At 45.9% G+C, this 15138-nt stretch overlaps 3 protein-coding genes across 3 annotated transcripts in view; 1 reads left to right on the top strand and 2 right to left on the bottom strand.

Moving 5' to 3' along the window:
• Nucleotides 1-5124, bottom strand: part of dnajc2 (DnaJ (Hsp40) homolog, subfamily C, member 2) — a 6502-nt gene extending 1378 nt beyond the window's left edge. Inside the window, exons 1-10 of the mRNA XM_005755172.1 lie at nt 4913-5124; nt 3465-3655; nt 1987-2062; nt 1797-1895; nt 1491-1713; nt 1339-1404; nt 1172-1263; nt 923-1044; nt 191-340; nt 19-107 (exon numbers count right to left, since the gene is read on the bottom strand). Of these exons, the coding sequence (XP_005755229.1) occupies nt 19-107; nt 191-340; nt 923-1044; nt 1172-1263; nt 1339-1404; nt 1491-1713; nt 1797-1895; nt 1987-2062; nt 3465-3655; nt 4913-4967 (1163 nt within the window). The 5' untranslated portion in view covers nt 4968-5124. The remainder of the gene's footprint in view (nt 1-18; nt 108-190; nt 341-922; nt 1045-1171; nt 1264-1338; nt 1405-1490; nt 1714-1796; nt 1896-1986; nt 2063-3464; nt 3656-4912) is intronic.
• Nucleotides 5125-5375: 251 nt separating this feature from the next.
• Nucleotides 5376-9539, top strand: psmc2 (proteasome 26S subunit, ATPase 2). Its single transcript, XM_005755173.2, has 12 exons — nt 5376-5529; nt 5783-5820; nt 5911-5992; nt 7013-7112; nt 7292-7423; nt 7516-7588; nt 7665-7760; nt 7857-8021; nt 8111-8198; nt 8307-8509; nt 8590-8686; nt 9339-9539. Exons 1-12 carry the CDS (start codon nt 5460-5462, stop codon nt 9494-9496), a joined length of 1302 nt encoding a protein of 433 aa, XP_005755230.1. The 5' UTR covers nt 5376-5459; the 3' UTR covers nt 9497-9539.
• A 62-nt stretch (nt 9540-9601) lies between these two features.
• The window catches only part of LOC102194043 (prestin), an 11932-nt gene continuing 6395 nt past the window's right edge, over nt 9602-15138 (bottom strand). Inside the window, exons 5-14 of the mRNA XM_013908067.1 lie at nt 14707-14820; nt 14515-14592; nt 14330-14425; nt 13982-14088; nt 13804-13873; nt 13637-13729; nt 12159-12263; nt 11820-12020; nt 11643-11697; nt 9602-10305 (exon numbers count right to left, since the gene is read on the bottom strand). Coding sequence (XP_013763521.1) covers nt 10157-10305; nt 11643-11697; nt 11820-12020; nt 12159-12263; nt 13637-13729; nt 13804-13873; nt 13982-14088; nt 14330-14425; nt 14515-14592; nt 14707-14820 — 1068 coding nt within the window. The 3' untranslated portion in view covers nt 9602-10156. The remainder of the gene's footprint in view (nt 10306-11642; nt 11698-11819; nt 12021-12158; nt 12264-13636; nt 13730-13803; nt 13874-13981; nt 14089-14329; nt 14426-14514; nt 14593-14706; nt 14821-15138) is intronic.

Below are 15138 nucleotides of genomic sequence, written 5' to 3'. Positions count from 1 at the left end.
GCTAAAACTGACTCGTACCTTGTTAGTTCCAGGCGGTCACAGAGTTTCTCCACTTCCTCCATCATTTTCACACTGTCAGCCTCGTTGTCTGCAAAGTAGTTCCAGTTCTGTGGAGAGGAACAGCATCAGATAGTGAAAATGCACCAAGCAGCAGCAGCACACAAACACGTCTGACACTGTAGGTGCTTACCTTGCACATGGTCCTGAGTTTCTGCCTCTCCTTCTTGATGGCCTTCTTCTGGATCTCCTTCTCTTTCTTGGCCTGCTGGGCGGCCTGCTTGGCTTCCTCTTCCTCCTTCTCCTTTGCCAGCCGAGCTGCCTCCAGCTCCGCCCGCCGGGCCTGTCAGACACGCAGAACCTGAGCCTGTGACCAACTGAAGCTCAGCATCTTCTCACAGCATGAACTGAGCAGCTTTAAGAAGCTTCTTTGACTGGAAATATGTGTATTACCCACAGTGTGAAGCACTGAGTGGTGTTTTTGTCCAAACATGACAATAAGAAGACCAAACTGTCCAATACTGTCCACTGCTCAGATTCTGGTAAACAGAAGCGAACACTATCCACTCTTTAAATTTCATAACAGCTCCAGGTTAAGCTGCTCCTTTGGGATCCAGGTCACAGAGAGGATGGAGGAATTACAGCGCCTGAACCAGGACAGGAAGCTGTGTGAACATTTGTCCTGCAGTAACCCTCCTTCATTTATTGATTTATTTTCCCTTTGTCACGTCTGCACTGGCAGGAATAAACTCAGCATGGATTGTTTTAATCACCTTGTTTAACTAGAGGAGCAGCTAATGTAACACGAACGTCGCAGCTAACAGCACCAACCCAATGAGATGATTCTATGCTGCTAGCTTTACCGTTGGACGTAACAGTCGCACCTTTAGGCCAATCGACCTTCCCCGCCGTGAGTGACACCTACCCTCTCCTTCTCTTCCTGCTCTCTCTTCTTGGCCTCAGCTTTGGCTTTCTTCTCAGACTCCTTCCTGGATTTTTCTTCTTCTTTGAATTTCTTTATTCTAGGGTCGCAGCCGTAGGCAGTATCTGCAGTGAAGCATGACAGACGATGAGTCACACTGCAGCCTCTTTTTACAGACCATCTCTGTACGTGCAGGAGCTATTTGCTCAATACTTCAGGGCTTTGTGTTGCTAATGAAGTGTGTGACTGTACCAACTAGTGTTCGTATTCTGTTCATCTCCTCCTTCTTCCTTTGAGCCCTCGAAGCTCGGTTCTGCTTTTCAATCCATCTCCTCTCATCACGACTACACGGGGGGAGAGTTGACGCGTTAGACGACAGAGGGCTAACACCTGCTTCATCAGGGCAGACGGGAGCTTACCATTCAGCCTTCTCCTTTTCCTCTTCGTCCAAGTATGAAAATTCCCTCCAGGAGTCAAAGTTGTACCTTTAACCAAAGAGAAAAGAATGAACCTTTACCCTGTGTTTGTCTCGTTTTTCATTCAAAGGAGCATCTCTCACTCTTCCACTTACCAAAAAGAGTAAAAATTATCCACTTCTTCAAAAGAGGACTCCGCGGTTCCAAGTTTGGGCACATGTTTCTTGGAAGACCATCTGGCATTTCTCTCAAAAACGGGAGCAAATCCCTCAAAAAAGTTCTCTTTCCCTTCACTCTTGGAAGGCACAGAATTGTCGAAGGTAGGATCTACACTGTCGAAGGCTCTCCTCTTCACGGGGTCGGACAAGATTTCCACAGCTGAGGTTCAACAGGTGGGTCAGTTAGTTCAGCAGATTCCAGAAACCATGTCTGTGTTGACGATTAGTTGCAGCACTGCGTACCTTTGGTGATGCAGGTGAAGTAGTCATTGTCTCCTTCCACGATCTGCTCCCCTGCAGCTTTCCTTTTGTCGGGATGGTGCTTCAGCACAATCGATTTGTCTGCAGATAAACGGCAGAGACTTGGGATCAAACTGCGTCATTAGAACAAACCAGAGACATGAAACACGCGTGTAGGTGGGAACATACTCACGGGCAGCTTTGATCTGTTTCTGTGTCGCCTTGTACCTCAGGTGTGGGAGCCCAAGCACAGCATAGTGATCTTGATTCTGACAGGTTACAGGAGAGTATGCTGTGTCACATGACAGTAACGCTCAACGACATTATTGCAGCTCTTTGGAGTCCCTCAGGGTTCCTGTTCCCCTGACTCTGTTAGCACCAACAGCTACACCTGTTATCAGATCACCGCTTCAAATAATCACTTAGTCCCAACACCGTACAGTAAATATGGGTTTACTTTAAAACATTACATCTGCACCGTCTTCTACAATCCACATGCGGCCTTTTCGTTCCAGATAAACTCTAAAGTCAAAAGAAAAAACTCGCCTTCACATGTATCCGTCTACTTGTAACTAACGCTTTATTTTTAACGTGGAATACATTTCACTACAGGAAGTGCTCACTGTCGTTTGTAGCGATGAACCAAAACCGTTTAAGTTTGCGAGGCATTTCAGAACTCACCTGTGATTGGGTTTTTCAGCCTCATCTTAATGCAGTGAATCGAAGTCTTAGTGGCACTGACTGCAGGATCTGGCACAGGTGTGGACACCTCACCATGAGATCTTTAAACTAATGTTCTGTGACTCACAGATTAGATGCACTACTGCGCTGTAAGCACACGGCACCGTAACCACTGAAACGTCAGGTCAGACTGAGAAGCACAACCAGAAAAGCTTGAAATGGATAATTGTGTGTTTCAGAAACATGACTCAAAGGACTTCACGATGAACCACATTTTAATCTCAGACAATTAAATGAACGACACTGGAAATGCACGCTCCGCTGAGAGAACGAGGCAAAAGCAAGTCCAGTACGCCCTGACGGGGCCTGATGACGTGCTGCATGTGCCTGGTGTGCAACAAACCCAAAGCCCTGAAACAGCAGAAAGTAAAGAGTTCATCCATCAAACTGGATTATTTTCCTCTGTTTGGAAAGCACAACACCGTTAACTGATTCAAACACACCACGAAAAACAAAGCAGCGGTTGCTAACGTGAATTATCATCGACTCAGGCATCATTAAAGCACGTCTGTGCAGCGTGTCAGTGCATCCATCAAACACACACACACGGCCAAAGATAAGCGTCCACAGACAGTGAGTATCGAAGGCTTTGGAAAACTGGCTGTGCTGCAAAACACGCACCATCACCGGTTCAACTGAATAGTTTTTCCAGACTGTAAACACATCACAGGGAAGTGGAGAGGGTCAGGAACCTCACTCTGAAATTCCCAACACATTCTACTTTGCTTACAGAGCATGCCCTCAGGTCAGCTGAACAAACTCCCCATCATGTTTTAATAAACAGCAGAACTTTGATGATTTCAGTTTTTGTTACATTTCAGTAAAAATGTTTCATCCATATTTTTTTGTCTTCTAAGACAGAAGAACCGTTTAGTACCGATGTGAAAGCAGGGATCTCTTTGCAAACAGCTGAGATGTATTGTCACATACCTTCCAGTCTTTAGGATCAAGTTTTCGGAGCATGGAGTACTCCTCCAGCTGAAACTCTTCATCTGCAGACTCTTCTGAGGACTCCTCCTCTTCCTCCAGCTCCTGGAAGGAAGACGACACATTTCTGTTTCTCCTCCTTATGTAGGCCTCGAACCATCGACCCACGGGCTCCACCTGAACCTGTGCAGAGGCTGTGAGGAGGAAGAGACATTTTGGTAAATGAAGCATCTTTGCTCCCTTTTTTGTTACCACGACACTGTAAAACTAAGTGTTTCAGTACTTCGAATCATTACTTATCTTAACCTTGAACACTGCCAAGAGATTTTTGGCAAAGCCTCAGGCGTTAATTAGCATGTTAGGGCTAAAGCGTTTGCAGCTTTTCCAAGCTTTACATTAGAAAGACTCCAAGGTGGAGGGCTCTGGCAGCTATGGCTGTCTTTTATGTACAGTCTATGATTGACGGCTGGGAAACTAAGAGGCTGTTTGGCAGCAAAGAGCTTCAGAGAGACTAAGCAGACTATGCTCAGAAAGGGTTTTACTGCCAATGTTGAGCAGGTTTACAACATTAGGAAATTGCTGCGGTACTTGGTGTGAAACATGCTGTAAGACAAACACTTAAACATAAAATAAAAAGTGCTGAGCAGATTGGTATATACATGAATGCAGCTGATCATCAGTGCAAAAATGGAGCCGATGCAGAGAACACAGGACAGGGTCATATGCTTGACGTGGGAACAGTCTTATGGTTATTGAAGAACTGAAGCAGAGCTGCAAGCACAGTGCGAGTGTCACAACCATCACTGCCCCAAACATGGTGGAAAGTCTCACTGCGAACTCAGGATCCTCCAAACAAGAACTCCCACAGCTGAGAGGTCCCAAAGGAAGCGCTCCCAGTGACTGACTGAACATGTCGCCTCTCTCTTGCTTTGTCATTTTAAAGCTACAAAAGTATAAAATGCATTATTACTGGAGATGAATCAGCCCTCACCGAGCAGCACCGACATGTGACACGCTGTGCGGCGACACCGTCACAGTTTAACGGCCGTCAGTCAGTAACAGGGAGCGCTGCGTGTGTCCACCTTCACGCCTGTCACAGTCGTTCAGCGCTTACGTAACAGCCAGGTACTGCTCCACGTGAAAGGCTGTGAAATTCCAAACTAGTCTGTCATTAATAATAATAATTATAAGTAGAAGCCAACTAACCGGTGAAGCTGGTGAGACGCTCTGGCGGCAGCGAGTGAACCCGGCGACAAACGCCGTTTGGATAACCCGAGACACAACACGGCTAACTAATACAAACGCAGAGACTTTACCGAGCTTCAAATTAGCCGGCAATGTTAGCCTGCTGTGTGCTCTGTTTAGCTGCATGCTAACACGCAGAGCAGCAGTCAGTGTGTAAGAGTGCCTGCTCAACTAGCTGCCTCCCTCTGACCTCCTTCAGTGCTTACCGGCAGCTGCTCTGTAGACAACCGTTTCGTCCCCATCCAACGCTTCCAGCAGCATTTTCAAAGCAGGTTACGCGAACATTCAGATGCCCGAATGATCAAGTGAGACCTTTAGAAAGTGCTACAGTCTGTGGCCCGCTCTCTACCACATGGGCCTCCTTTTGCCACTGCCAATCCGAGAACGAGCTCTGCTGTCACACCGCTAAAACCTCCGGGTGTCTCATCGCGCCTCGTCACTTGTAGTTCCGCCGTTTTTGTTTTGGTATTTATCTGTAGATTAAAACCTGGCCCCGCTAGCTAAACATGTCACACAGTTTCTCTAATAATTAGGATGTAAAAATGATACGCACAAGATTTCTGTAGCCCCCAACAGAACAACATGATAATGTTATATTTTTTAAACCCGTAAAGCTGGTACATCCTCACTACAATCCCCGCTTGTGTGTTCCGGTAAGTTGCGCATAGCGGCGGAAGTCCAAAGCTGCTGTGTAATTGTAGAGTTTAGCAGTCCTGATTGTTCGTGACCGGACAGTTTGTTCACACGTTAGACATGCCGGACTATCTGGGAGACGACCAAAGGAAGATTAAGGAGGAGGAGAAGGGTGACTCCCCTATTAGAGGTATATCTAAAATCGTTTATTTTAAACCCTAAGATATTATTTCCCGAAAGGAAGCGTCGATATCAGCTAGCAACATTGCTAATGTTAGCTTAGCTCGTTGAAAACAGTTTGCTCCTGCTGAATGTATTTGTTACATGTTGTTATAAATATGTGTTGATGGTGGAATAAAAAGTCTTGTGTATACTGCATCGCTCAGTCCGACAACAGTGTCGGAGTGCAAACGCATTCATGTGATTGTGATTCTTTTTTAAAGCTTTGGATGAAGGCGACATCGCTCTGCTCAAAACATATGTAAGTATGGCTTTCAAACCACGACACCAAGCAAGTGTCAAGGAAATGATTCCACGGTGAGTGAATGTGTTGCTTGCTGTTCACCACCAGGGTCAGAGTACCTATTCCAGGCAGATCAAACAAGTGGAAGATGACATTCAGCAGCTGCTCAAGAAGATAAACGAGCTGACGGGTGAGCGACGAATTCAGAAGTACATGTGTGCCACAGCAGGGCAGTAAGATGTTCTCAGTAAGCTTCTTACTGGACTTGGTGATTAAACCGGACATAAGCAATAAAACGGCATTTATTTGAAAAGCTCATTTGCCGAACTAACTTTCTAAACCTTCAAAAGTTCCAGCTTAGGAGGCCACTTGTGTCTGACCAGATTTCAAGTCCTGGGTCAAAATCAGGGGTTTTACTCCGGCTTTCTTAGATTTTCTTTACTTGGAATTCACCATTACAACTTATAAATGTATTCAGATATTCTCAGTTTCATTTCTAACAACCAACAGTAGTACAGGAAGTATTTGGTAGCTCCATAGAAGTGGTTTACACATTAGGCTGACAAGTGGAAGGTCGCTCGTTGATTCCAGCAGGAGACGCAGATCAGAAAAGGCTTCTGAACTAAAAAGCCTGATCCTGAATGAATTTTGTTGCATCCAGAAACGATACAAAATCAGCAAGTTTAGCAAATTGTGCGTCCCAAGTTACAGACACAATGATAACTGCAGCTGCATGGTCCTGTGCATATTAACTGATTATCCTGCAACATGCACAGGACTCAATAACACTGTTGCACAAATACATTTGGACATTTAAGTTTCATTAGGTGCCAGTTAAATCTCGTGTATTTTCACTCCTTGATTTAATTATTTGGTGCTTGCACGGCCTGTCACTTCAGATGCAGCTGTCTAGCTGGCCTTTCCCAGCCACCCAGTGCCAGCCTGTACTCTGGGCTAGTTTAACACACAAAGAGAGATCACCTTTTCTACCACAACCCACAGCTATGGGGCCAGTGTAGATTTTAAAAAGGCACGTCTAGTTGACTTTAACTCCAAAAAATGCAAAGGGCTGCATTGTTGTTGAAAATGGATCATCTTAAATTTGGAACGGTTGTCCAGCTTTATCAGAGGAGTATATATGGACGGTTTTGGTACTTTGGAGGGCTGCACGAGATGCTTTGTGTCTGATTAGTTTTTTTTAATTGCACAGGCATCAAGGAGTCTGACACAGGCCTGGCTCCACCGGCTCTCTGGGATCTAGCTGCTGACAAGCAGACACTGCAGAGCGAGCAGCCGCTGCAGGTAGCAAGGTAAATGTTCGACTTTAACATCACCAAAATGTAAAGTGTGGTGTTATATCGCTGATCTTCCCTTTGGGATGTTTCGAGCGACATTCCTGTTAATCTGACGTGAATATTCTTAGCTTTCCTACTTCCTTCCACAGCATTTCCATTATGTAGCTTCATGATTCTTTATTTCTTTCTGAAAGATGCACAAAGATCATCAATGCAGACTCTGAGGATCCCAAATACATCATCAACGTCAAACAGTTTGCCAAGTTTGTGGTGGACCTGAGTGACCAGGTGGCTCCAACTGACATCGAGGAGGGCATGAGAGTGGGGTGAGGCAGAAACATGATTTAGAGGTGTTACATAGTTTGCAGAAGGTTCCGGCAGCCGCAAGCTAAGTTTGGTGTCCTTTCTGTTTTTCCAGGGTTGACAGAAACAAGTATCAGATCCACATTCCTCTGCCTCCGAAAATCGACCCCACTGTCACCATGATGCAGGTTGGGAGGCGAGGATACTTTGTGTTTGGTTATCTGTCTGCTTGCATGTGATAACTCCTTGGCCCACTTGCTTTAGGTGGAAGAGAAGCCTGATGTGACCTACAGTGATGTTGGTGGATGCAAGGAGCAGATTGAGAAGCTAAGAGAGGTGGTTGAAACTCCGCTGCTCCATGTGAGTGTTCCAAAGTTAGAACCACCACTGAGGCACGAGTGAAGCAACTGTCTTCTGCACATGGGAGCTCACTTGTCGTCTTTTTCTTCTCACCAGCCTGAGAGGTTTGTCAATCTGGGAATCGAGCCTCCTAAAGGTGTGCTGCTATTCGGGCCCCCCGGTACCGGAAAGACCCTGTGTGCCCGGGCTGTGGCCAACAGAACAGACGCCTGCTTCATCAGAGTCATCGGCTCCGAGCTGGTGCAGAAATACGTGGGAGAGGTGCGCTCACGAAAAGAAAGATTAGCTGCAGTTCAGATCAGGAAGGTTGATTCTCGTAAACGTCTGACTTTTCCTGAACTCGTTCACAGGGCGCCAGGATGGTGCGTGAGCTCTTTGAGATGGCCAGGACCAAAAAGGCCTGTCTGATCTTCTTTGATGAAATTGATGCTATTGGAGGTTAGTCTCATTACTTAAAAAAAAAACCATCCACTGACGTGCAGCAGCCCTTTTAATCCAGCGTGAAGAGAAATCCATTCTGAGCGTGTAACCCTCTGAACCTGCCAGGTGCTCGTTTTGATGACGGCGCCGGTGGAGACAACGAGGTCCAAAGGACCATGCTGGAGCTCATCAATCAGCTGGATGGTTTCGACCCTCGAGGCAACATCAAAGTGCTGATGGCCACCAACAGGCCGGACACGCTGGACCCGGCCCTGATGAGGCCCGGACGTCTGGATAGGAAGATCGAGTTCAGCCTGCCTGACCTTGAGGTGAGTTTCAAACTGGACTGTGTTACACTTCTCTGATGTAGCTCTGTCCAATTCAACCATCTTTAAACCCGCCGTTGCAGGGTCGCACCCACATCTTCAAGATCCATGCCCGCTCTATGAGTGTGGAGAGAGACATCCGCTTTGAGCTGCTGGCTCGCCTCTGTCCCAACAGCACCGGTAAGACTGCAGAGCAGACGTTACTTCCTGTCGAGTCAGTCTCCCTCAGCTGCGTCTTTATCTGTTTTAGTGTTTCCTGCTCGTGTGGGTGTGGCATACATCAGCTGTCCTTTCCTTCAGAATGCCGTTGTCATAGAGACACTAAACCAGCGGTCCCCAAATCACGGACCGGTACCGAGCCGTAAGAGTTGAGGCTTGGGTGTGAAATGTTTGGTTTCCCTGGGTGTTTGGTACCAGTACTGGTTTTATTTTGTTTTACTGATCTGCGACATCATAAAGGCCGGTCTGTGAAAATATTGTCAGAGAAATGAAAACTTGGGGACCGCTGCACTAAACTTCCAGTATTTTTCCAATTTGTTTATCGACTTCTTGTTAGTTTAGAAGAGTTCAGACCTCTTAGTGTAGTACTGATGTATGACCACACGGGGGCAACCTGTTACTTGGAAAGGTTTCTTATTGCCCTTTATAAACTTGGAAGTATGTTATGTTAAAGTAGATGAGAGTCTGAGTCTTGGCTGTCCTTTAACACGATCCTGTATTTCAGCCAAGTCAAACTGTTTTGAACGGCTTGACAGCGTGGGATAAAGGTCGTCTACAGGTTTAGTAGCTCTCTGAAAGTCTGAGCATTCTCTTAAATCGTGCTTCCTTTCAGGTGCCGAGATCCGCAGCGTGTGCACCGAGGCAGGAATGTTTGCCATCAGGGCCCGCAGGAAGATCGCCACAGAGAAAGATTTCCTGGAAGCCGTTAACAAGGTCATCAAATCATACGCCAAGTTCAGCGCCACTCCCAGATACATGACCTACAACTGAGTGTGTGCTTGTGTCTGATTTGGCTTTGTCAAAAAAAAAAAAAGAGTCAAAAGGATTTTGTTTTGTTGTTATTGTTGTTCACTAAAAAATAAAAGTTATTCCAGATTTCAGTTTCAGTGTTTAACAAAATAAGCACAGGGAGCTTGAAAGGCCTCCTGTGTCGTTCACTAACAGCACAATTAAAGCTGTCCACTGCATTCATATATGAGTCATACCAATGCAAGTGTACAGTAACAGCAACATGACACTGCAAACAGACTGGAAAGGTCATTCCAGATCAGGATAACAAAAATCATATTGACAGATTATAGGTAACAATTTGGTACCAGCGTGATAATGAGGTGGTCAGTATTACATGTTTACAACAAGGCCTCCAACAGTACCTGCTAACATCATGTAGACAAAGCTGCAGCTTTAAAAAGTACTTCAGCAAACAGTGAGAACTACAACATGACTAAAGTGCAGTGTCAACACTGCAGAGGAATCAGGCTGGACGCCACATCCTGAAGGTTCTGATTAAAACGATGTTCTTGCTGCTTTGGAACTTTAACAAGACTGAAAAACACTCCTGATATTTCAGCTGACAACAAGTTCACAGTGAGGTTGTGAGAGCGCCACCACGTCCCATTCCTGTGACTTGTTCTCAGTTACGTCCCATCCTCAGGTCGTGTCGCTGACCGCAGCCACAGACGGGTGAGAGTTTGAGTGCTGACAGTGGAGCACGGCGTCGTGGACGGTGGGGAACAGGAAGTCTGTGGTCAGGTCCTTAGTGAAGAACTTCAAGGTGTCCAGTTCAGCCAGCAGGTTTCCTGCAGAGAAGCATGCAGCAGGCTCAGTATTTACATCAATGACAACAACCACTTTCAAACCATTTGAACACAAACAGACTTTAGTGAAGGAAAGACTCACTGCAGCGGGGCTAATAAACGTTCTGTGCAGACACTGACATTCCTGCAGTGATACCTTTGTTCCATTTACAGGGCACACAAAGCAACTAAAGCAACCTGCTGTGTTCACTTCTTGGACAGCAGCTTTGTTACAGTGTGAAACGAGCCGCTGCAGCTTCATCCCTGCCTTCTTCTGGCTAGCTGCCACTCTGAAAACATCCTGCGCGCTCGTGAGCCAATATACTGAAAGTGAACTGTAAATATATCGTGTGACATCATGTTTACCATTTGGTTCCAAATGATATCTTCTCATTTTCAATCCCAAATGTGCAGAACAGGAGCGTCCTGTTTGTTACTGCAGGAATGGCTTCAGTCTGTGAACCACAGGCTGTGTTTGCACAGGTCTGTCAGGACCCACAGGCTTAATCATTCAAACCAAAACTTTCAGAGTTCTGTCATAGCGCTTGTTGCCTGTTTCCATCCTTTACATTATGACCCCAGTGTGTGGAACTTGTCTTTATTATAGGTCTCCACTTACAGACCTTATGTTCTCATTCATGCAAACATCGAAATCAGCCAATCACATGACAGAAGCTCAATGCAGACATCAGCTGGAGTTCAAGGCGAGCATCAGAATGAACATGGCATGACTAGATATCAGGTGTGCTTTAGAAGTTCCCGGGACTTTCCAACACAATCATCTCCGAGGTTTACAGAGGACGGTCTGAACAAGAGAACGTAACAGGCGAGCAGCAGTTCTCTGGGAGAAGATGTGTCGAGCGTGACAGGAAGGTAAGAGTGACTCAAATAACCACGTGTTACCACCAAAGAGCTTCTCTGAATGCACCTCGTGTTGGAAAGCAGCATCAGACCACAGGGCGCCACATCGCCCAGCTACAAACAGAAACCTGAGGTTGCAGTATGCACAGGCTTTCTGTAGCAGGCTTTGGTACAAACATCATAACAGCATGGATTCCTCCTGCACTGAATCAGTGGTGCTACAGTGTGAGGGATATTTCCACGTCCATGCCTTTCTGACCACAGTGTACCAACTCCTGCAGGACGATGTGTAACGAAGCACCAGTCCTCTAACTGGTTTCATGAACAGTTCATGGTCCACAAATAGTCCCCACAGCAATTTGTAAAGATAGGATAGATGGATGGATGGGTTTTAATTGCGTTTTGTACGTAGTGCGTATAAAACAGAGCATGTGCACAGATATTTTCAGATCTAATGAAAAGTCTTAATAGTCACTTACTGTTGCAGCCAGCTATGACCACCCGGACATCTACGGCAGCATACTCTTTAATGACCTGCACAAAGAGATAATAGTTTTTAGTATTTGAGCTCTACACCATGAAACAGTGACTGGAGTTCAGTGAAAATATGCAGCTGGTGCTCCTGTGCAGTGCAGCGCTGGAGAAAGGGCCAGAACCTGTCTGATGGCTTTAGCTCCCACTGAGTCGATGAAAGTTGCAGACGTCCAGTCCAGGATGATGGAGTGGACTGTGCTGAAAGGCTCAAGGAAGACCGCCTCCTCTGAGTCGCCATGTCTGTCGCCAAACTGGCCGTTCTTCTGATCCTCCGCCACGTGGCTCTGGGACAAAACGTCATGAGTCACCGTCTCATCCTTGTACTAGAAACAAAGCAGCACCACAAAACATATTATATACACACACACACACACACACACACACGACTGTCACATGAGTGCGTATTTAACCTGTTGACAAAGCTCAAAGTTTGGATGGACAAAAGACAAACAGTGACCCACCTTGGCACAGATTTTCAGCGGAGACGACCGATTGCTGTTCGTCTTCTCCTTTCTTTTTTTTTGGGCTTTCCGAGCAGCTTGTAAGTGTTCAGGGTTTAGCCCCGTCTGTAAAGATCAACATAATCACAGCAGAGCTGTTAACTCTCCCTCACTCGTTTACCTCTACCATTACCTCACGTCTTATTTTGCCATTTTCTCTGAGAATTATTCATATTACATTACATAATACACTTGTTATTAATCTCATGTCTTTATCCTGTCTTCCTTCTCTCACCCCAACCAATCACAGCAGATGGCCCCGCCCCTCCCTGAGCCTGGTTCTGCTGGAGGTTTCTTCCTGTTAAAAGGGAGTTTTTCCTTCCCACTGTCGCCAAAGTGCTGCTCATAGGGGGTCATGTGATTGTTGGGTTTTCTCTGTATTACTGTAGGGTCTACTGTACAATATAAAGCACCTTGAGGCGACTGTTGTTGTGATTTGGTGCTGTATAAATAAAGCTGAATTGAATATGAAAAACAAAAATGAGAACTGAAACAATGTTTACAAAACAAACACATGTCGACGTCTTTACTTTTAAACTTTAACACAATAAGCATGAAGCACATGACCAACTGCTTTCAGTAACATCTGTGCTTCACCTGATTTGTCACAAAACAAACGTTAATCTTGCACAAAGATAACCTGAGTAAAAGCAAAATGCAGTTTTCAACGTGTGATTTCATTGTTTAACCAACACAAGCTATCCAAACCTGCACCTATGTGAAAACGTAATTACCCAGAATTCATAGTTCCATCAACTGTCCAAGCTCTGAAGCAGTAACGTAATGACCCTGTTACCCTTTGCAGCTGGTCGTGGCACCGTGTTGCTTTTTGAGCTCTTGTAGCGTCTCTTTGTGTTATTGAGGCGATCAGGCATGGCTGCGACTCGTAAACACTGAGCTCAGTCCATGGTCTTACAACGGGACTCTTTTCCCCTTTAAGGACTCAACATGCCACCACAGTAGCAACAGAGACTGATCCCTAGGAATCAGGTGTTGCTGGTAAAGCTGGCACAGTTTCTCCTTAGGTTAAGACTGGGAGAGGCTGGGAATATTTCCCACACGGTGCTTAGATACTGGATAAACCTTTAATTCACACAGTAAAGTTAAAATGTATTCTTTGCTCTTAGTTATTTGAACACATAAAAAAGCAGAAATGACAAACGTAGAAACGTTTTCACTGAACTGTTGAAGCTTCAGCTGTAACGTGAACAGGCTACAACTGCAAACCTTCATTTGTAGCCAAGACAGTGAAAACACAAGCAAACGGATTCCTGCTCATCTCAAAGTAGAGCTCTGCTCGCATCTACCACCAGATGATTACACGCTCACGCTGCTCCTCTCAGACCGAGTCAGGTAAGACCCAGTGATGATAAGTGCTTCACACATTTCCCCCACAAAAGGGTTTCTGTTTGCTTCCACACACTCAAACACACTGCTACCTTCTCCTTGAGGCTGTTCACATACAGGTCACTGTTAGCAAAGTAGATTGAAGAGTTGGAGTGGAAGATCTTAATCCCCTCATATTCAGCCGCCTGAGAACACAAACAGCAGGCTTGGTCAGTGTGGATGTTTCACACGGGGCAGGTTTCTCTCCTCACACATTTACCTCTTCATACTCGTCGACGTCACAGTAGAGCCCCGTGTTAGCGACGTGACCCAGGATGGAAGTTTTAGGGCTGGAGGAGAAAGAAAACGGCTCAGAGCACAAATCAAACCTGCTCTTTGAAAATTCACAGCTGCCTTTAAGCTTCAGTTCAAGGAAAAACACATATTCGAATCATTACCTCTGTGTCCTGTATATGACTGTCAATATGGCGAATGTGACGGCCACCAGGAGGCCGTAGTCCAGTCCCAGCAGCACAGAAGCGATAAAGGCGATCACCCAGATGGCCTGAGAGGACAAAAAAGAAAGTAACATGAAACTAGCATGAAGAGGAAGCGTTTTGCAAGACCAAAGCAGTTTTTACATAAGCAAATGTCTTCAGACGACGTGCATTTATGTCCTGCACATTATAGTCACACTTCTGTCTGCAAGCTCAGCTTCTCCACTGTGTATTCACTCGGGTTCACATACACACCTCTCAGAGTAACGGTGCACTTTAAGTCAGCTAAGCTTGGTTTTAAAGACTGACCAGTTCAATCTTGCTGGTCCTCCACAGACTGGGAATGTCTCTGAACTGCTTGAACATCCCTATGAGGTTGACCATGATGATGGCAGCCAGCGCAGTCTGAGAAACACAAGCAAACGAGAGCCAAAGACGACATTTAGGTGTGTGCAGGCTCACAGGTCACGCCCAAACATCAAACAGGAACTCACCTGAGGGAGCGGCTCGAAGACAAAGCCGACGGCTACCACCACCACCAGCACCAGCAGCGACGCCAGGAGCCCTGCAATCTAAAGCACACACATAAAAAAGCAATAACTCCATCAACACACCTCTCACTCTAACAACAGCTTTACAGCACCAATTTAGATAGTGTAATCACTCCTGCAGCTCGTGTGTGTCACCTGTGTTTTGCCTCCTGTGCTCTCCTGGACCAGACTCCTCGACATGGAGCAGGTGACGGCAAACGTTTGGAAGAAGGAGCTGATGAAGTTACACAGACCGAGTGCAATGAGCTCCTGAAAGTGGACACGTGGAGGAAAACCGTGAAAAAGAGAGGAAAGTCCTTCTGCAACAACATTTACACACGTCAGCTTTGGACAATTTCAGGAAAATGCGACCCGTATATTTTCCACAGTCGTGCTTTACTAAATGCGTGACCTGCATTTATGTGTCAGCTATGTGTCACTGGAGGACACGCTTTGCTCAGTCTTCAACGAATAGTACAGTCAGGCAACTATACAACGCTCCAAACAACTCAGTGTTCAATGAAATGAACACGTTCCAACAAACTGGAACAATGAACCTTTTTGTGAGCAGCATTTCCAATATCAGCG

The sequence above is a fragment of the Pundamilia nyererei genome, unplaced genomic scaffold (assembly GCF_000239375.1).
Source record: "Pundamilia nyererei isolate P.nyererei 1_Seehausen unplaced genomic scaffold, PunNye1.0 scaffold01049, whole genome shotgun sequence".
Classification (NCBI taxonomy): domain Eukaryota; kingdom Metazoa; phylum Chordata; class Actinopteri; order Cichliformes; family Cichlidae; genus Pundamilia; species Pundamilia nyererei.
This window is presented reverse-complemented; position numbering and strand designations above follow the sequence as displayed.